Source organism: Panthera onca, chromosome C2 (genome assembly GCF_046562875.1).
Source record: "Panthera onca isolate mPanOnc1 chromosome C2, mPanOnc1 haplotype 2, whole genome shotgun sequence".
Lineage (NCBI taxonomy): Eukaryota > Metazoa > Chordata > Mammalia > Carnivora > Felidae > Panthera > Panthera onca.
In genome coordinates, this window is record NC_138347.1 from 25,522,580 (window position 1) to 25,545,257 (window position 22,678).

General features: G+C 35.3%; 1 protein-coding gene across 1 annotated transcript in view; it reads left to right on the forward strand.

Annotated features, from left to right (window-relative positions):
- TMPRSS15 (transmembrane serine protease 15) overlaps window positions 1-22,678 on the forward strand; it is a 122,757-nt gene that overhangs the window by 27,138 nt on the left and 72,941 nt on the right. Inside the window, exons 8-11 of the mRNA XM_078452864.2 lie at window positions 6,004-6,112; window positions 11,580-11,686; window positions 12,754-12,894; window positions 13,518-13,667. Of these exons, the coding sequence (XP_078308990.1) occupies window positions 6,004-6,112; window positions 11,580-11,686; window positions 12,754-12,894; window positions 13,518-13,667 (507 nt within the window). The remainder of the gene's footprint in view (window positions 1-6,003; window positions 6,113-11,579; window positions 11,687-12,753; window positions 12,895-13,517; window positions 13,668-22,678) is intronic.

A 22,678-nucleotide genomic window follows, 5' to 3' on the forward strand; every position in this document is an offset into this window, starting at 1 on the left:
TTTAATTTTTTTTTTTTTTAATGTTTATTTATTTTTGAGACAGAGAGAGACAGAGCATGAATGGGGAAGGGGCAGAGAGAGAGGGAGACACAGAATCGGAAGCAGGCTCCAGACTCTGAGCCATCAGCCCAGAGCCTGACGCGGGGCTCGAACTCACTAACCGTGAGATCGTGACCTGAGCTGAAGTCGGACGCTCAACCGACTGAGCCACCCAGGCGCCCCTCCTTAATTTTGATTGTTGCTTTTATTTGATCTTTGACATGGAGACAAGTAACAAAAAATGTACTTGAGTTGTAGTTCTATGAATAATAGAAACAGTTATGAATAAGATCTTGTCTTATGAATAAAACATCCATGTTTTATTTGTAAACTTCGGCATCTGTTTTAAGTGTTAATATCATTATTATTATTATTATTATTATTATTATACACTTAAGTAGTACTTACTATATGCCAAGCATGACTCTAAGTGATTTAAACATATTTACTTTTTGATTTATTTCATATGATAGTTGTGCAGCATACATATGAAAGATTATCACATAACTACAAATATAGATTGATAAGCAAGGTGAAGAATTATATGAACAATTCTAATTTATAATTTTTTCTTAAACAAACAGAAAGCATGAATTGAACACATCTTTGGTGTGGTTTATAATCAGTCTTAAAATTGACCATGAGCACAATTAGTTCCTGAAATGTACAAAGGTTGTAGTTACAACTTTCTACACTTGCTCTTCTTTTATTTGTTGCATTTTGTGCTTCTTGTATGACATTAATTGAAGATGAGTGCTCCAAAAACAAGCAAAGCTTAAAAAGTTACCTATCCACTCTGTACTCACTTTAAAAGACAGGCAGTTGGCCTGTTTTCCAGGAGCGACTCAAAAAAAGGCAACTTGACTAAAGAGGCTTCTACTAAGCAATCCCAATTCAAATGTTCTTTGATAAAATTCAAACCTTCAAAGTTTAACTACATACTTTGAAGTGCACTCAGAGCATATTGGAAGAAAGTGCAGGCTACAGAATATTTTTTAATCTATTTTATATAACTAAGTTACTCAAAGAAGAAGAAAGCAACATTCTTTTTTTGCTATGGTTTCCAGGCAGTTTCCAAAAGCTTTTCAGGGAGAATATGATACAAGTGTGCCATCATGAGGTAACAAAGGTGATGTTTCTTAATATTTCGAAAAGAACAATGAATGCCAAAGTTAGACACATAGCTTTAAGCCTATATAATGATAATTGATAAACTTAAGTAGAGGGAAATATGTAAGATGAGTTCAATAATCAGAAAATGTACTACGCCTATTAATATTTGGTCTTCAATGTCATGGAATTAATAACGTTCATGGTAAAGTAATGTCAGTGCATCTCCAAAAATAACCGTGGAAGTATCATGTTAGTGTAACAATTTGTCCTAAAATAAGTTACAGGTCATGAATTCTTTTTCCAAGTCACTATAAATTAATGGCATGAGCCTTGGCATTAGAACTGAATTAATTCTTTAAATTGGCCTTAAGTACATATCAGACTGCATTTTTAGTTTTCAACGTCATGGAGGTTTTGTGTTAAGTGAACTTTAGTATCAACAAACCATCCATGTCACTAACTTTCTTAAGTCTCTAGATGCTCATTTTTCATTTTTATTGGCTCTCTTCGCTATTTGATTTTTAAAATTAGCATTATATTTATCTTGGAAAACAAATTTAAAGCCTTTGTGGAATAAATGTGGACTAATCAATCAGTTAATCTATCCTTATCCAGCTAGGATCCAGGCCTATAAGTTGTTTTGTTCATCATTCATCCTTAATGATGGTGAGCCCAAAAGCCTAGCACACTTCACCTCAGCACCAACCTGATCATCTAATAGCATAATTTCTATGTGAAAGCTTGTGTCCATCAATCTACATTCCCAAAAAATTAATTTAAGAGAATTCTCTATGAAATTGACCCTTGTGCACTCTTTCTTTTTTCTCCAGCTGTGAGCTCTAATTCTAGTATGTGTTATTAATAGAGTCACATTAATGTTGACTTCCTCACATAGCTTCCTTTTTTAGTCTTTAGTTATTTAGGTCTTACGCAACTTATAGCTGACTGTAGCTGAACCAAGAGTTTTTAAAATTGTTTTTCTCCTCTGATTAGAATGGCATCAGCAGGAAAGTTCGCTTTTTAGCTGACCTATGAGAAGGAAAGATGCTGACTCACAGCCTTTAGACCAATGTTCAGACCTATTTGGAAGTTGTCAACCGTCTCTATAGATTGTTTGCATGCCTCTGTATGTGTGCACAATAGACCTCGGTGGATGGGCATAGATCATGTTTGTTTTATATATCCTGGAGAGTTCAGTGCCCTACACAAGTGCACAACTAGTAAATATTCAGCCAGCAGAGGGAGCTCTCAGTAGGTTCTGAGAGCATAACTTTTAGGAATCCCCTCCCATTACAGGCACGTTTCAGAGAGCTCAGTAAATGCCTGATATTATTTGACAGGCTCATTTATCTCCCACTCAGGATTTTTTTTTTTCATGCTGCACCGTAAATCACTATGCAGTCTAAAAAGTTATAATCCTGAACGCCAGTTATCATACTTATCCATGGCTGGGTTAGATCTATTTTGCTGAAAGGCTATCCCCCTTCATTGTCTTGTGTAATATTAGGTTCTCCAGAAACGTCCTGAAATTAAATGAAAGAATGTATGAGAAGGCCCCTAGAACGAGTTGACACCTTGAAATAATAATATTTTGGCATTCTGAACATTTCTATTATAAGTACCTCAATACTATCGTGGTTTTGTTTTGTTTTGTTTTAAATGTTTTCAGAATATTCTTCTTAAGAATACTCTTACAGTCACATGCAAGAATTCATCAATGACCCTTTAGACCAGAACTGGCTGTGCAGATTGCCCATTCCTACTGAAAGTCAGGAAATTCATAGCACACTGGAAAAATTGATCATATTTCTAAGGATAAGCTAAGTACTATGGTAAACAATCTTCACAATTTAAGATAACAGTTTATTTATCACGTCCTGATCCAAGGGGCTGCCCTCTGTGTAGGCATCCAGGAAACCAGCTCCTTTCTCATCCCCTCTGTCTCTTGTCCTCCCCTGGATCCTTTGCAACCCACTGACAGACAAGGAAGACTGTCTCAGAAGATCTTTTTAGGAATCACATCTGGAAATAAACATAATGACTTCCGCAATAGTTTCATGCCAGGATCTGTCACATGGCCCGTTATTGGAAGTGCAGCCTAGTGATGGACCCAGAAGGGACTGAAAAAGGGTGTGACAAACCTACAACTATCCTGCCACCAGGGACATAACTCAGGTTGTTGGAAAACTTTGAATTTTGTTGTACAACAGAGCCGCTGATCCACCTCCCAAATGTGTAGTGAATGGGTATGCAGAAGTGAAGAATCCCTAAAATGTTTGCGAGTTGCTTTTCTAAATTCTTAAGCCAGTCCTGTTTTGTTCCCTTTTCCTTCTATCTTTTTTGCTTCTTTCTATTTATCATAGAATTCTTTTGCAATGTGCCCTATTTTAATTTTAAGAACAGTGAAAATTATGGAATTTTTTAAAAAATCCTGTTTCTTCTTTTATTTACAGTTCTGCACACACATGCCCCCCCCCCTTTTAAGTTCAAAGAGCAAATGATAACATCACCATAGCTGTATATATTGAGGTATCAGGTAGTGTACCGCTGTATGCTTAGGAGTAAGAATGCCTGGCTTTGAATTGTCACTAATAATCTGGGAAAACTTTTGCTAGTTACTTAACCCCTCTGTGCCTCACTTTTCCCACCCATAACTTTGTAAGGTTGTTGTGAAGATTACATTAATACATACATAACACCTTTACAATAGTGACTGGCACATAGTAAATACTCCATCAATTATAGCAGTTACATTTTAGGACTGTCAAGATTGATTGCTCATCAAATATAAACTATTTAAAATAACAGTGGACTTGCTTGCACTGCCTGTAATCTTGAAGTCCATATGCTTTTTTGACAAAGTGATTGGAAGGCTCCATATATCACCTAAAATATAAGCTGGCACTATTTTCACTTTTCTAGTCATTGAAGCTAAGGGATTAATTGTCCCATTTATTTGGCATGGTTTGCAGAGAGTTGAGGGTGAATGAGAGGTTTCCTTTTACAACTAGAAAATTACTTAAATCTGCATTAAATAATCAGATATTTTGCTGTTTATTTTCAAATCATACAAATTATCCTTAATCATCTTTATTTGCTCCAGTAAGAATTACACATAAGGAGATTCAGTTCTCTCAACAAGTCACAGTACTCTGCATTTCCTTTCCCAGATCTCCGAAGATTTTTCAGTGCTTAATGCTTCTATCTTAGATTATCTTTTCTGTTCTCCAAGTTTGTTGCTTATTTGTTGTTTTGTTTTTTGTCTTCAGCTGGGAGTCAGGTTATCAAGTTATAATCCAGTGCAATTAATTCCTAGCTCATTGTTTTTAAACAGACTGAGTCTTACAATTTACAATCTTACACTCTTACAATCATAAAGTGATTTCTTATGCTTTTAAAAAAAATGCCAAAAATAGCAAAAAGCCAACCAAAAGCAAGAGAGTTCTGCCAATATTTCTATATGCTGTTTAATTTGTCAATTTTTTCCTTTGTCCATATAAAATATTTGTTGTCCTATAATAGCTTGTATTTAATTACTTGACAGAAATGTTGTATAATGTTACAATGAGGTTTTCCACCCATTAGCTTATTCTAAGTCTCACGTTCTAAGAGCAGCAATTTAATTTTAGTAATATTTTTTAGTCTCCCTATCCTCCATTCTTCTGGCCTATAAGGAATTAACGACCTACCAATAGAAAAAGGACACATTCTAGGAGTAATTATTTTAAAATGTAGTATCAAGAGTATTAAGTAAAAAGTATATAGAAAATAATCTAAGAAAAATTAAAGATTGTGAAAAAATGGCTTTTATTTTTTAACACATAGTATGCATTGTAACTGTAAGGGGAACACAAAAGTTAGTGAGGTATGGTTCCTGGTTTATGCCTTCAGTAAGATTTTAAACTAGCTGGAAATGATTCAGATATAAGTTAAAGACAACTAATAACATGAGACATCAAAGAGAGTATATGAAGTAAATATGCTACAAGAATTAAAAGAGGAAAATGAGTAGTCATGAAACACAGAAGACATATTCAGGAATACTGAATGACAATATTGAGATAGCAAATTCATACAAAAGAAGCAAGAAGTTTAAAAGATGGGTGGAATAGATCAGATGGATGGAATTTGCTACAGGCCACTGGCACCACATATATCATTTGCCTGGCCATATTGTGATCATTTTCAGGAGGACATAGCACAGCATGCATATATTTAAAATTCACCCTTCCTCCAATTTAATCAGGAAAATAAGACCAAAAAATAGTAGCTATTTGTCTAAATTAGGAGTTTATAATTCAAATATATTTATTTCCTTAAAAATGTGAAAAAATAGGGACACCTGGGTGGCTCAGTTGGTTAAGTGTCCCACTTGGGCTCAGGTCATGATCTTGCAGTTTGGGAGTTCGAGTCCCGCATCAGGATCCGTGCTAACAACTCAGAACATGAAGCCTGCTTCGGATTCTGTGTCTCTCCTCTCTCTGCCTCTCCCATGCACTGCTCTGTCTCTCTCTATCTCTCAATAATAAATAAACATTAAAAAAATTTTTTGAAAGGTATTCACTTTAAAAAAAAATGTGACAAATACTAAAAATGCAGTTTAGGTATGGGCATTTAGAAGTAAAATGCTTTTCTAAAGGAATCTATGGTGAGTTATGAGCAAGTATATGAAAATTGGCAATAGATTTTAAACATGAGATTTGATCTACTCCTATTGGATCATTTCAGTCATACAGATTCAGTCATAACTGTTCTGTGAAGGGTTCATTAGCCAATTTGAATCCCATTTCACTTGATAAAACTTTCCAGGACTGTTTTTTGTCTAACACAACTTCTCATTTTTTTCCACAGCCACAGCTTGTGATGGCAGGTTTTTGTTGACTGGAACTTCTGGGTCCTTCCAGGCTGTTCATTACCCAAAGCCTTCTAAATCAAGTGTTGTTTGCCAGTGGATTATACGGTAATATATCATCTTCTATTCCCTGTTGTTAAGTCATAAAGTCTTTCCCTGATACAATAAGTCTTACCACCTATTGTAGTCTATTTTTTAACAATCATTTTCACTGGCTATGAAGCAGTCTTCCCAACTGATAACCTGTCCTAGAAGTTTCTCTCTCATTCTTCAAAAAGGTGTTCTATCCTATGGGTAATACTGTCTAATTAATGGGGCCATCGTAGGATTCTGTGGCAAACTTTCCCCCCCTTATGATTGGCACAAATCAAGGGTTGCCAAAGGGAACAGCACACATTTATATCTATATACTGCAATATATAATATTTCCCATTACTTGCATCCTGGCCACCAAGGATTCTTTTCTCATTATGCCAGCATCTATATGAAAATATCCTCTGATGTGATTTAGTCATGGCAGATTAAGAGTTGGGGACACCCTCTATACACATCCTACTAGACAATAGTAGCTAGATCTTGAATAACACTAAGATCAGTTAGCATGTCAAATACATGATACTGATCTCCAAGCTCTTAATTCAATCCACTAATTCAATCATTATGATGATCCAAATAATTAAACTGCTGAAGACTGATTGACCTTAATGTTTATCTAAGCATTTTGCACACAGGAGCAGAATCTGATGTTCCTCCCAGATTCCAAAGGAAAATAATTTGTACTCAAATAAATAAAAGCAAAGCTGAAATAAACTCATTATAACTTTTTAAGTTCAGTTTAAATAAGTTAATGAGCAATATAAATTTAAAAAAAATCATCTTAAGCCACTGATCATTTTTCTCCACAGAGCATGAAGAATAAATGTTCTCTGGAATTCACTTTGATAAATGACATTCTAGTTAGTTCATTTCTCTTAACAGCTGGGTAGGACTGTGGTTTCCCGATCCAACTTACTGTATAATAGTTTTAATCATTGTGATGACTCACTAGAAAACTAGGAGAATCAACATTACGACTGATTAAAGAAGGTTATAAGGCAATGCCAAACACATTCTTGCCAACCATGTATGATAGAAAATGGTTCCATAAAGATTCACAGTGTTGTTTCCCAGTGTAGACATACCCCAGAGATAAGATGGGATATGAAGGGAAATTCGTATTTCCCTTCAAATTCATGAAGGGAAGAACATTCTGTTCTCTTTAAATAATTTCTATTTTGGAGTTCAGCCACATGTAAGATATGTTTTCATGCTCTAGACAACATGTTACTTGTATGCCAAAGATAAGATTTTGTATTAAAAATGACAGCTCACTTGTCCAGTGAAGAATTAACCAATTTGGGGGATATTGTTTCTAAAAGAATCAGATCAAATTTAAAAAGAAGCATTTATAAATGGCTATTAGCATTGATTATAAGTAAAATAAAAATATTCTATTCCTTACTTAAAATGTCAGCAGAAAGGTTTAGAAAAATCTTAAATTACTTTCTCTGAAAACGGAAAGAACATGAATCCTAAATTATTTCTTCATGCAATCTTTGAAATTTTATTCACACCAAATAAATATAATTTAATTGTTAAATTTAATTGTTAAATGCTTAATAAAACTGGATCAAACTTGTAGGAGAGTTTATAAGGAGAACCCAACAAACTTTTGCCATAGTAGTAATATCATTTATGTAACAATCACACTATGTTAATTAAGGATTTGTATGGTTCTATTCTTTTTTACCTTTTTTTCCATTACTTAATTTTTAAAACCATTTTTAAGAAATACACCAGTAGTGCAGCGATGATTTCTAAACCCCAAAGGACCTAAAATGTTACCCTAAACACTGTACTTCAAGATGAAATCATGAATTAATTAATCATATAAACAACCTAAGTATTTTGTTTTTCTTCTTGAAACTGATTACTACAATGGTGATGCATTGTCTTTGATAGCTTGTTTTTCCTAATGATGATCAAAGGGGGTCATAAAGATAATCATGTTTCCTATAAGCTTGAAGACCATTAAATGGTGGAGAAATGTTTAAGATGCAATTAAACTATATTTTGGGCTAGACCAGCCCATCGTTGGAATTATATTAAAACTACATTTAGCAGAGAATCAAATATGAAGAATATGAGCACTCGAGACAATCTGTATGAATTCAAATCTTCCCTCTACAGATTCAAAATATGTGATCTCTAGCTAATAACTAAATCTCTTTGACCCAAAATTTCTACATCCTTAGAGTTCAACATCTCTAAATTCAGAGGCCAAAGTCATTATTAAATGGAGTAATGAATGTAAAGGGCTTAGCCCCATATTAAATTATCAAAAAAAATGGGCTTTAAAAAGATTAGCTATTGATACAAAAATACAAAATGCATAAGTTATATTTAGAAAAATACCCATTCCCTTAAAAATCAGAAGATAACCATGTCTACATTATAAAAAATAGATATTATATTTTCTAATTAGTCTTCTATCTATAAATGACCAAATTTTTATTGCAAGTTGGCTTTTCTGAGTCAGAAGAAATACTCACTAGTTTCTCTCTTGTACCTTCAACTTTATACATAAAGAAAAGTAAAGGAATCCTGAAAGCAAAATTTCCTAAGGAGCTTCTCTTGTATCTCTTAGCTTTATAGCTTAAAAATAACACATGAAGGAAAATTCATTTTATTCTTCCCTAAAGACATCAAAAGTTCAATTAAAAAGCTAGAAATCACTCTGAAGCCTACTTCATTTCTTCTTCCCAGGTCTTCTTAAACTTTGACACTGGAGTCCTGAGGTCGCGCTAGCAGTCTCACTCACCCACCTCTAAACTGACCTAACTGAGGCAGAATTTGTATAAATGGCTGCCACCATTTGCAAGATCACATAAGAACTGACAAGATTTCATATGTAGAAAATCATAAAAATACACACACACAGACAATCTGTTAGAACTAATAAATCAACAAAGTTGTAGTATACAAAATTCATATAAAAAATCATGTGTGTTTCCATACACTAACAATGAATAGTCCAGAAAAGAAATTAAGGAATAAACCTATTTACAATAGCACCAAAAAGAATAAAGTACCTAGGAATAAACTTAACCAAGGAGGTTAAGACTTGTACACTGAAAACTACAAAACATAGTTGAAAGAATTTAAAGAAGACACAAATAATGGGAAGACATCTCATGTTCATGGATTAGAAGACTTAATATTATTAAAATGTAATAATATATTAATGTCCATACTACTGAAAATGATCTATGGATTCAATACAATCTCTATCAAAATCCTAATGGCATATTCTTACAAAAATAGAAAAAAAGAATTCTAAAATTCATATTAAATCATAAAAGACCCTAAATAACCAAAGCAACCTTGAGATAAAGAACAAAGCTGGAGGCCTCATACTTCCTGGTTTTAAAATACATTACAGGGGCGCCTGGGTGGCTCAGTCGGTTAAGCGGCCGACTTTGGCTCAGGCCATGATCTCACGGTCCGTGAGTTCGAGCCCCGCGTCAGGCTCTGTGCTGACAGCTCAGAGCCTGGAGCCTGTTTCAGATTCTGTGTCTCCCTCTCTCTCTGCCCCTCCCCTGTTCATGCTCTGTCTCTCTCTGTCTCAAAAATAAATAAACGTTAAAAAAAATTTAAAAATAAATAAATAAATAAATAAATAAATAAAATACATTACAAAGCTACAGTAATCAAAACAGCATGGTACTAGCATAAAAACAGGTACATAGACCAATCGAACAGAATAGAGAGCCCAGAAATAAACCCACACCCTATGGTTAAATGATCTTTGTTAGGGGTTCCAGGACTACACAATGGGGATACAACAGTCTCTTCAACAAACAGTGTTGGTAAAACTGGATATTCACATACAGAAAACTAAAATTGGACCCTTATGTTACACCATAGAAAATCAACATAAAATGGATTAAATACCTAAATGTATGACCAGAAATCATAAAATTCCTAGAAGAAAAGATAGGAAATACATCATGCATACACCAGCCACATACCACACATGAATCACACATATAGCACACAAATACACATAATATTCACACAAGACACATACCACACACACCACATATAAACAACACATATACAACAAACACCACAAATACAACACACATACCTATTGCATGTATCATACACGAACACCATTTGGAATGCCACACATATCACACACATGAGACCCACTCAGTACACACATACATACAAACACCATATTCACCCCACACATAAACAACAAATATGCAATCAACACACACACCACAAATCCACCACACCCATATCAACCAAATACCACACAATCATATCTCACATACATAAAAAAAAAAATAGAACTCTTCATAACATTAATCATCACAGTGATTTCCTTTAGTTGCATAGACAACTAAAGCAAAAATAGACAAGTGGCATTATGTCACATTAAAATCATTCCACACAGCAAAGGAAGAAATCAATAGAGTAAAAAGGCAACCTATGGAATGGAAGGTAATGTTTGCAAGCCATATATCTGATAAAGTGATAATACCCAAAATATATTAGGAACTACTACAACTACATAGCAAAAAAACAAAACCAAACAAAATAAAAACCAAATATCTAATTTAAAAAATGGACAAAAATCTCAAATAGGTACCTCTCCAAAGAAGACAGACAAATAGTCAACAAGCATGTGAAAAGTTGTTCAACATCAACAATCATCAAGGATATGCAAATTAAAATCACAATGATTAAAAAAAAAACAGAATGTTATAAATTTGGTGAGGAAGTGGAGGAAATAGAACCACGTGCACCATTGATAGAATGTGAAATGGTGTGGTAACGATGGAAAACAATACAGAGGGGTTCTTCATAATTTTAAAAATAGAACTACTGTACGATCCAGCAATCCCATTTCTGGATATTTATCCAAAAGAGTCAAAATCAAAATCTCTAAGAGATATTTGCAATCCCATGTTCACTCCCACTGCAGCATTATTCACAACAGCCAAGGAGTGGAAACAACCTCAATGTCCATGACCGAAGAATGAATAAAAAAAAATGTGGTACATACATACAAGGGAATATTTTTCAGTCATTAAAGGAAGGAAATCCTGTCATATGCAACAACATGGGTGAACTTTGAGGATATCATATGAAGTGAAATAAACTTTTTACAGAGGGCCAAATGCTGCATGATTCTATTTATATGAAGCATCTAAACTATTCAAATTCATAGAGACAGAAAGTAGAATGCTGGTTTCCAGGGACAGAGGGAGGGTGAAATGGGGAGTTACTGTTCAATGGTATAGAGTTTCAGTAACACAAAGTGGAAAAAGTCCTAGAGATCTGCTGTACAACATTGTGCTTATAGATAACAGTTCTGGATCATAAGCTTAAAAATTCATTGAGCATCAATCTCATGTTATGTGATTTTTAAATCACAATTAGAAAATACACCCAAATTTTAGAATGCATGAAGAGTTTTGACAACTTGTTAAGAGTGTAGTAACCTATTTTTTGCTTAATTTAGTGTAAATCAAGGACTCTCCATTAAACTGAGCTTCGATGACTTTAATACATATTATACAGATGTATTAAATATTTATGAAGGTGTGGGTACAAACAAGATTTTAAGAGGTAAGTTAAAACAAATATACAATCCATTATCAAAATGAAAATATGTAGTAAACTCTTTGAAGTGATGTGTTTTGACTTTGATTTTAAACTGAATATGGACTTGAAATTTAAGTTACTGAAAGGAAAAGGCAAAACTGGTTTTCATTATAAAAATGAACAATTTAGTTCCCTATGTGATCAATCTTCTTAGTAGTAAAATGGTTACTATTTCACATTACCCTCTTCTAACTATTTTTTAAAATAAGGTGGAATTTTCCAAAGAAATATAATTGTGTCTTTGGCTACTATGCTTTGTTTGTTTCTCCCCATTAAGCAAAATTCAGACAAACCTCGAAAACCATTGTTCTCATTTTCTCTAACATTGCATTGGTTATAAACTCACAGATTGTCTTCCTATTTTCAACATGCACTCTACTATTCAGTCTTTTGCAAGACTATTATGAATACAGTGAGTAAAACAATGGCTACCCCAGGATGTAGGCTCATTAAATGATAGGTATAGGTGGTATTGTCCTTTCATAACCATTGTCATTATATACATGGACAGTAATAGAAGCCGAATAGAGGGCGGGGAATTCACTAATATACATGTGCCCACTGTATTCTGTCTGGTCCAACCGTTATATGGGTAGAAAGACAAAAAAATACTCGTTTCTATTATTGTGACCAAACTTTAGCCATTATTAGTGTGGCATGAGCAATACCTGATAGAGCCAAATTTTTAGTTTTATAACTGCTTAGTTTGTGTGTTTCTTAGAGGAACTTTTTCAATAAAGGGATGCATCTTTTCTTTTTATGAGTATATAGTGTTGTGCGGCTAATAATTAAAAACAAAAATATAGCTTTTTCAAACCATAAATATGTATAATAATTTGAGGTTTTCTAACACTTAGGAAAAGAGATATTTCAATTAACCAATTAATCATTACTAGTGCTCATTATACTGAGTGGTATAATATAGATTGATGAATCAATTGATAGAATAATAAATTGATGATGGACAGAAGGATGGATGGATGGATGAACAGATCTATAAGTATATAATAGTCATTCATTTTTTTTTGTAGCTTCTCTCTGGGAAACCAATCCTGGCACAATTAGGGTCTTTTCCAACCAGGTTACTGCCACCTTCCTTATAGAATCTGATGAAAATGATTATATTGGATTTACTGTGACATATACTGCATTTAATACCACAGAGCTTAATAGTAAGTATTGTTTATTATTTAGCCTTTGAATTTTAAGATGCTTTAATATTGTAATGGAATTTTAAAAGTAGCAGAATTTAAAGTTTTAGAACAATGTCATAATTTGTTTTATTATGCAGGTTCTTTAATGAGTATCTCATGTATAGCTCTCTCTCCTTGATACTTCGGAAAATTGAGAAATTAGAAAATAGTTCATGTTCTTCAAAAGAATCAAATAATCAATTCCAGAAAAATTACAAAGTTTCATATATGTATACACACACATATGCATAAAATTAATTCTGAGAATATTCCAGAATATTGACCAATATTCTGGGTAAACCAATAGAGATCAGATGTAAAATTAAAGAATACTAAGAAAAAGAAGCTTGCTTTGCTAAAGGCCTACTGGGATATAGGAAGCATATTAATTTAAGACAGTTGGCAACAAAAAGCTATTTTTTTCAACTAAATGGAATGAAACAGAATGAAGATGAATTAAAAAAGACTATGTGCATGACACTTAATTATAGATATACAAGACTGTATAAGACTAGATTATTTTTGATGCAATCAGTTACAATTAGTCACACTGTGGACTAAATTTGAAGTATTTTCTTCCTCTCTTTTTTTTTAATTCACAGATTATGAGAAAATTAACTGTGATTTTGAAGATGGCTTTTGTTTCTGGGTCCAGGATCTAAATGATGATAACGAATGGGAAAGGATTCAGGGAAACACCTTTCCTCCTTTTACTGGACCAAATTTCGACCATACTTTTGGCAATTATTCAGGTATAATTCATATTTAATTCAAAATTAAAGGGAAGCTGGTGTTTTCTGCAGTTTAATGTGAACAGCATTAAATTAAAAATAGTCTTTTCAGATTTTCTTTTTTAAAAAAAATCATGGACTAACAAATGTTTTGAAGTGAAAATGGTAATCAAATAGGCCAGCAAATGAGAATATTTCAAAAGATATATTATTTTACCCAGTATATGGATGAAATATGGAAAAGTACACAGAGGCTATTCCAGATTAGACTTAGGTTGTTGGGAGGAGCCAAGATGGCGAAACAGCATGGAAGTTTTTTGTGTGTCTCGCGTCCATGAAATACAGCCAGACCAACACTAAACCGTCCTACACACCTAGAAAACTGATTGGAGGATTAACACAACAATCTGCACAACCTGAACCACAGAATTCAGCAGGTACGTGGTGTGGAGAGGTGAACTTGGGGACAGAAGCCTGCGGCAGGCAGGGATCTGCGTTTGTAGGTGGAGAGAGGACGGAGACTGGGGGGGGGGGGGGGGGCGGAGCATACGGGAAAAGCACCCCTCCCCAAAAGCAGCTGGAGAGAAAGTGGAAAATTGGAAACAGCCACAGGGACTAAACTAAAATGGAGAAAGGAGAAAGGAGAGGGTTTAAATTCCATTAAGACTGTAAACAAGGGGAGCGCAAAGGTTGCAACTCCACAGCTCCATACCTGTAGGTGCTCTGGGTGGAAAGGTCGAATCCCCAGGAGCAGAGTGGGGTCCAGGGGTTCTCGGGCCACACGGAGAAAAGCGGTTCCACTGCTGGAAGGACATTTGGTGGAGACTGTTGAAGCCACCTGGTCCCAACAGATCCCAGAAAATGGCCACATTCGCTGGTGCTGGAACAAGGTCTTTAAGGGTGAAGCCTGGTGCCAGATGTGTGCTGTGATTTCCCATAATCCCTGAAATGCTGCTGCTACACTATCGCATGAAGTTTTTCTGGGTGGGCTGGCACCTGGCTGCAGTCTCGAGGAACTGGCAGCAGCAGGGTCCCGCAAGCTTTCCTGGGTGCAGTTGGCATTCAGCCATTGCTCGGTGACGGTGAGAACCTCCGGCAGAGGGGCGGAACGGGTCAAAGCCGCAGTCTTTCAGAAGTAAGGGGCCGGGGAAACAGCCGCATCTGAGACAAAACTCGGCAGAGAGGTACAGCCTGGGGCTTGGTCACGGACAGTGAAGAAACAGGGAGTGAATGAAACCTGAAGACAGAGGATGGGTGCGCGATTGCTGATCCGGGAGAACAGTTCCGACACTAGAGACTGGATACTTGGGTGACGCAAGTTTCACCCATCCCGCGCATGCGCATATGCACTTACCAGTGCGGCAACAATCCACCCCAGTAGGCTAGCAGCGCCATCTAGAGGAGAATGGAGCCATTACACTGAGCCCCACCCAACTGGACCAACCTCGCTCTTCAAGAACACAAGTCTCACCTCCTACTTAGTTTAAGGACTATGAAGTGTTACATAGTCTGACTTCTAGGGGAAAATGAAGTAATTCCAGTCCTATTTCAATCTGTTAGCAGGTCCATCTATTCAATTTTCCTTCTTTGTTTTTTTCTTCTTTTTTTGTCTTTTACACTACTTTTCTTTTTCTTGAATACAGAAAAAGAAAAAATTCATTTTTATTGTCAATTTTTATTAAAAATGTTTTGCTTTAATTTTTTAAATATATTTTTTACTTTTGTGTAAATGTTTTCAAATTCTATCTTACTTCCATCATTTTATTTTAGTCTACTTCAGTGTATTCGCCTTTTCAAAATTTCAAACGATTTCCTTTTTTTTTAACTTTTTCTTTTTTCTCTTTTTCATTTATTTTCTTTTTCGTGAATGCAAAGACAAAAACTTCATTTTTACTTTCAATTTCTATTAAAAATATTTTCTTTAATTTTTTTACTATTTTTTTGCCTATGCAATTTTTTTCAAATTATATTTTACTTCCATCATTTTATTTTAGTCTGCTACAGTGTATTCACTTTTTCAAATTTTCAAACGATTTTTTCTTTTTTCTCTTTTTCATTTCTTTTCTTTTTCTTAAATACAGAAAGAGAAAAATTCATTTTTTATTTTTTATTTTTATTAAAAATATTTTTCTTCAATTTTTTCCTACTATATTCTTTACTTTTGTGTAAATTTTTTCAAATTCTATTTTACTCCCATCATCTCATTTTAGTCTACTTCCGTGTATTCATTTCTTCAAATTCTCAAACAATTTCCTTCCCCCACCTTTTTTTTCTCTAATCTGTCAAACCACTTTCAACACCCAGACCAAAACACACCTAGGATCTAGCATCATTTATTAGATGTGTGTGTATATGTGTGTTTTTAATTTTTTAATATTAATATTTTTTCATTTTAATTTTTTTCATTTTAATTTTTCTACATCATTAATTCCTTTTCTCCCTTCAAAATGACAAAATGAAGGAATTCACCCCCAAAGAAAGAGCACACAGAAACGACAGCCAGGGATTTAACCAACACAGATACAAGCAAGATGTCTGAACCAGAATTTAGAATCACAATAATAGGAATACTAGCTAGAGTCAAAAATAGATTAGAATCCCTTTCTGCAGAGATAAAAGAAGTAAAAAATAGAATGAAATAAAAATGCTATAACTGAGCTGCAATCACGGATGGATGCAGAGACGGCAAGGATGGGTGAGGCAGAACAGAGGATCAGCGATATAGAGGACAAACTTATAGACAATAATGAAGCAGAAAAAAAGAGGGAAATTAAGGCAAAAGAGCACAATTTAAGAAGTAGAGAAATCAGTGACTTATTAAAAAGGAACAACATCAGAATCATAGGGGTCCCAAAAGAGGAAGAGAGAGAAATAGGGGTAGAAGGGGTAGGGGAGCAAATCATAGCAGAAAATTTTCCTAACCTGGGGAAAGACACAGACATCAAAATCCAGGAAGCACAGAGGACCCCCATTAGATTCAACAAAAACCAACCATCAACGAGGCATATCATAGTCAAATTCACAAAATACTTAGGCATGGAGAGAATCATGAAAACAGCAAGGGAAAAAAAAAGTCCCTAACCTACAAGGGAAGACAGATCAGGTTTGCAGCGGACCTATCCACAGAAACTTGGCAGGCCAGAAAAGAGTGGCAGGATATATTCAATGTGCTAAATCAGAAAAATATGCAGCCAAGAACTCTTTATCCATCAAGACTGTCATTCAAAATAGGAGAGATAAAAAGTTCCCCAGACAAACAAAAATTAAAGGAGTTTGTGACCACTAAATCAGCCCTGCAAGAAATTTTAAGGGGGACTCTCTGAGGGGAGAAAAGATGAAAGAAAGAAAGAAAGAAAGAAAGAAAGAAAGAAAGAAAGAAAGACTAGAAAGGACCAGAGAACACCACCAGAAACTCCAACCCTACAAACAACATAATGGCAATAAATTCATGTTTCAGTACTCACTCTAAACATCAATGGACTAAATGCTCCAATCAAAAGACACAGGGTAACAGAATGGAGAAGAAAACAAGATCCATCTATATGCTGTTTACAAGAGACCTACTTTAGATCTAAAGACACCTTCAGATTGAAAATAAGGGGATGGAGAACCATCTATCATGCTAATGGTCAACAAAAGTATGGAGTAGCCATACTTATATCAGACAATCTAGACTTAAAAATAAACACTGTAACAAGAGATGAAGAAGGGCATTATATTATAATTAAGGGGTCTATCCACCAAGAAGACCTAACAATTGTAAACATTTATGTGCCAAATGTGAAAGCACCCAAATATATAAATCAATTAATCACAAACATAAAGAAACTCATTGATAGTGATACCATAATAGTAGGGGACTTCAACACCCCACTCACAGCAATGGACAGATCATCTAATCAAAAAATCAACAAGGAAACAATGGCTTTGAATGCCACACTGGACCAGATGGACTTAACAGATATATTCAGAACATTTCATCCTAAAGCAACAGAATATACATTCTTCTCCAGTGCACATGGAACGTTCTCCAGAATAGACCATATACTAGGACACAAATCAGCCTTAAGTAAGTACAAAAAGATTGCGATCATACCGTTCATATTTTCAGACAACAAGGCTATGAAACTCAAAATTAACCACAAGAAAAAATTTGGAAAGGTAACAAAAACTTGGAGACTGAGGAACATCCTACTAAAGAATGAATGCGCTAACCAAGCAGTTAAAGAGGAAATTAAAAAGTATATGGAAGTCAATGAAAATAATAACACCACAACCCAAAACCTCTGGTTCACAGCAAGGCAGTCATAAGAAGAAAGTATATAGCAATCTGGGGCATCCTAAAGAAGGAAGAAAGATCTCAGATACAAAACCAAACTTACATCTTAAGGAGATAGAAAAAGAACAGCAAATAAAACCCAAAACCAGCAGAAGACAGGAAATAAAAAAGATCAGAGCAGAAATTAATGCTATCAAAACCAAAAGACAGTAGAACAGATTAATGAAACCAGAAGCTGGTTCTTTCAAAGAATTAACAAAATTGATAAACCTCTAGTCAGTTTGATCAAAAAAAAAAAAAAGGATAGGACCCAAATAAATAAAACCAAGAATGAAAGAGGAGAAATCACAACCAACACAGCATAAATAAAAACAATAATAAAAGAATATTATGAGCGGGGCGCCTGGGTGGTGCAGTCGGTTGAGCGTCCGACTTCAGCCAGGTCACGATCTCGCGGTCCGTGAGTTCGAGCCCCGCGTCGGGCTCTGGGCTGATGGCCGGAGCCTGGAGCCTGTTTCCGATTCTGTGTCTCCCTCTCTCTCTGCCCCTCCCCCGTTCATGCTCTGTCTCTCTCTGTCCCAAAAATAAAAAAAAAAAAAAAAAAAAAAAAAGAATATTATGAGAAATTATATGCCAATAAAATGGGCAATCTGGAAGAAATGGACAAGTTCCTAGAAACTTATACACTACCAAAACTGAAACAGGAAGAAATAGAAAATTTGAACAGACCCATAACCAGTAAGGAAATCGAATTAGTAATCAAAAATCTGCCAAAAAACAAGAGTCCAAGGCCAGATGGCTTTCCAGGGAAATTCTACCAAACATTTAAGGAAGAGTTAACACCTATTCTCTTGAAGCTGTTCCAAAAAATAGAAATGGAAGGAAAACTTCCAAACTCTTTCTAGGAAGCCAGCATTACCTTGATTCCAAAATCAGAGACCCCATTAAAAAGGAGAACTATAGACCAATTTCCCTGATGAACATGGATGCAAAAATCCTCAACAAGATATTAGCCAACCGGATCCAACATTAAAAAAATTATTCACCACGACCAAGTGGGATTTATACCTAGGATGCAGGGCTGGTTCAATATCCATAAAACAATTAACGTGATTCATCACATCAATAAAAGAAAGGACAAGAACCACATAATCCTCTCAAAGATGCAGAGAAAGCATTTGACAAAATACAGCATCCTTTCTTGATAAAAACCCTCAAGAAAGTAGGGATAGAAGGAGCAAACCTCGAGATCATAAAAGCCATATATGAACAACCCAATTCTAATATCATCTTCAATGGGAAAAAACTGAGAGCTTTCCCCCTAAGGTCAGGAACAAGACAGGGATGTCCACTCTCACCACTGTTATTCAAAATAGTATTGGAAGTCTTAGCCTCTGTAATCAGACAACACAAAGAAATAAAAGGCATCCAAATCGGCCAGGAGGAGGTCAAACATTCACTCTATTCAGATGACACGATACTCTATATGGAAAACCCAAAAGATTCCACCAAAAAACTGCTAGAACTGATTCATGAATTCGGCAAAGTTGCAGGATATAAAATCAACGCACAGAAATAGGTTGCTTTCCTATGCACCAACAATGAAGCGACAGAAAGAGAAATCAAGGAATGATCCCATTTATAGTTGCACAAAAAACCATAAAATACCTAGGAATAAATCTAACCAAAGAGGTGAAAAATCTATACACTGAAAACTGTAGAAAGCTTATGAAAGAAATTGAAGAAGACACAAAAAGATGGAAAAAGATTCCATGCTCCTGGATAGGAAGAACAAATATTGTTAAAATGTCGATACTACCCAAAGCAATCTACATATTCAATGCATCCCTATCAAAATAACACGAGCATTCTTCACAGAGCTAGAACAAATAATCCTAAAATTTGTATGGAACCAGAAAAGACCCAAATAGCCAAAGCGATCTTGAAAAAGAAAACCAAAGCAGGAGGCATCACAATCCCAGACTTCAAGCTGTACTACAAAGCTGTCATCATCAAGACAGTATGGTACTGGCACAAGAACAGGCACTCAGATCAGTGGAACAGAATAGAGAACCCAGAAATGGACCCACAAACATCTGGCCAACTAATCTTTGACAAAGCAGGAAAGAACATCCAATGGAATAAAGACAGTCCCTTCAGCAAGTGGTGCTGGGAAAACTGAACAGCGACATGCAGAAGAATGAACCTGGACCACTTTCTTACACCATACACAAAAGTAAACTCAAAATGGATGAAAGGCCTCAGTGTAAGACAGGAAGCCATCAAAATCCTCGAGGAGAAAGCAGGCAAAAACCTGTTTCATCTTGGCCGCAGCAACTTCTTACTCAACACGTCTCTAGAGGCAAGGGAAACAAAAGTAAAAATGAACTATTGGGATCTCATCAAAATAAAAAGCTTCTGCACAGCAAAGGAAACCATCAGCAAAACTAAAAGGCAACTGACAGAATGGGAGAAGATTTGCAAATGACATATCAGATAAAGGGTTAGTATCCAAAATCTACAAAGAACTTATCAAACTCAACACCCAAAAAAACATAATCCAGTGAAGAAATGAACAAAAGACATGAATAGAGATTTCTCCAAAGAAGACATCCAGATGGCCAACTGACACATGAAAAAATGCTCAACATCACTCATCATCAGGGAAATACAAATCAAAACCAACATGAGATACTATACACTTGTCAGAATGGCTAACTTTAACAACTCAGGCAACAACAGATGTTGGCGAGGTTGCGGAGAAAGAGAATCTCTTTTGCATTGTTGGTGGGAATGCAAGCTGGTGCAGCCACTCTGGAAAACAGTATGGAGGTTCCTTAAAAAACTAAAAATAGAACTACCCTACAACCCAGCAATTGCACTACTAGACATTTATCCACAGGATACAGGTGTGCTGTTTCGAAGGGACACATGCACCTCCATGTTTATAGCAGCACTATCAACAATAGCCGAAGTATGGAAAGAGCCCAAATGTCCATTGATGGATGAATGGATAAAGAAAATGTGGTGTATATATATACAATGGAGTATTACTCGGCAATCAAAAAGACTGAAATCTTGCCATTTGCAACTATGTAGATGGAACTGGAGGGTACGTGAAATTAGTCAGTCAGGGAAAGACAAAAATCATGACTTAACTCATATGAGGACCTTAAGAGACAAAACTGATGAACATAAGGGAAGGAAAACAAAAATAATATAAAAACAGGGAGGGGGACAAAACAGAAGAGACTCATAAATATGGAGAACAAACTGAGGGTTACTGGAGGGGTTGTGGGAGGGGATGGGCTAAATGGGTAAGGGCCACTAAGGAATCTACTCCTGAAATCATTGTTGCACTATGTGCTAACTAATTTGGATGTAAATTTTAAAAAATAAAAAATAAAAGCAGTTAAAAAAAAAGACATAGGTTTTTGTCCTAGATTTACCACTAATTATTTACTAACTGGATGCATAGGAGACAATCAACTTTCCTGAACTTTGGTTTACTTTGCCTTTATTTCATTTTCTGATTGTTTATTGCTAGCATATAGAAATACAGTTGAGTTTTGTATATTGGTCTTGGACCCTGCAACTTTGCTGAATTTGTTTACTAACTCTGATAGTTTTTAAAGACTTTCCTACAATTTTCAGTATACAAGGTCATGCTATCTTAGAATGCAGATATAGAGATAGATCTCCTTCTTCTGAGGAACTGTCTTAGTCTGTGTAAGCCTCTATGACAGAATACCAAGGCTGCTTGGCTTAAACAATAATTGATTTCTGACAGTTTTGCAGATTGGAAGTCTGTGGTCAGGGTGGCGGCATGGACAGGTTCTGATGAGAACACTCTTCCTGGGCCACAGCCACCTGCCCTGACACTGTGTCCTCACACAACAGAGAGAGACAGAGAGTCAGGGAGAGACAGAGACAGAGCACTCTCTCTTATTTCTTCTCATAAGGTCACTAATCCCATCATGAGGGATTCACGTTCATGACCTAATTACCCACCTCCAAACACAGTCACAAGATGAGTAGGGTTTCAATATATAAATTGTGGAGACACAAACATCAGTCATAGAAAAAAGACTGTGGAAGAGCTGTTTCTAAAGCATGGTCCTGAGAGAAATGGTTGTGATTAGTAAATACCTCTTCATGTGAATATCAGTTGGATTTCAGGTAGAAAGATAACATTGGAGATGATAATAGTTGATGGAGAAGTCCAGAAATCATGGGGAATTATCAGAAGATAAGGAAATCATACTGGGAAGACTGCTCATGAAAACCTTAGAAGCATGTATTTATAATACCAAATTAATCACTGAATGGAGAATTCAAATCTAGAAGTAATGCATATTTTACAAAGTAAGGAAAATTACAGAAAGGGAAGAATAGCAATTTTGGAATTTAGCTAATTTTCTTAGACAAAATCCATCCAACAATATGACTTGTCAATAGGTTATGGATGAGAATATGGTTCAACTCCAAAAACACATATTATAATCTGCCTCTAACCTGATAGGGCTCTAGGCATTGAACACACAGATCTCATATCACTACTTATCACCATAAAGCCTGTCTGGAACCTCCAAGTCAAAATCTTTCTTTCTGTTAAGCATTTTAAACACCTCTTTTGTTTTTCCTGTTATGTAGTATTATATTTTCTTATTTTTTTTCTTTTCACTACAGTATTCTCTTCAGAAATGAGGAACTTGTCTTTTTCATCTTTGAATTCCTAGTGCCTTCTCAGTGC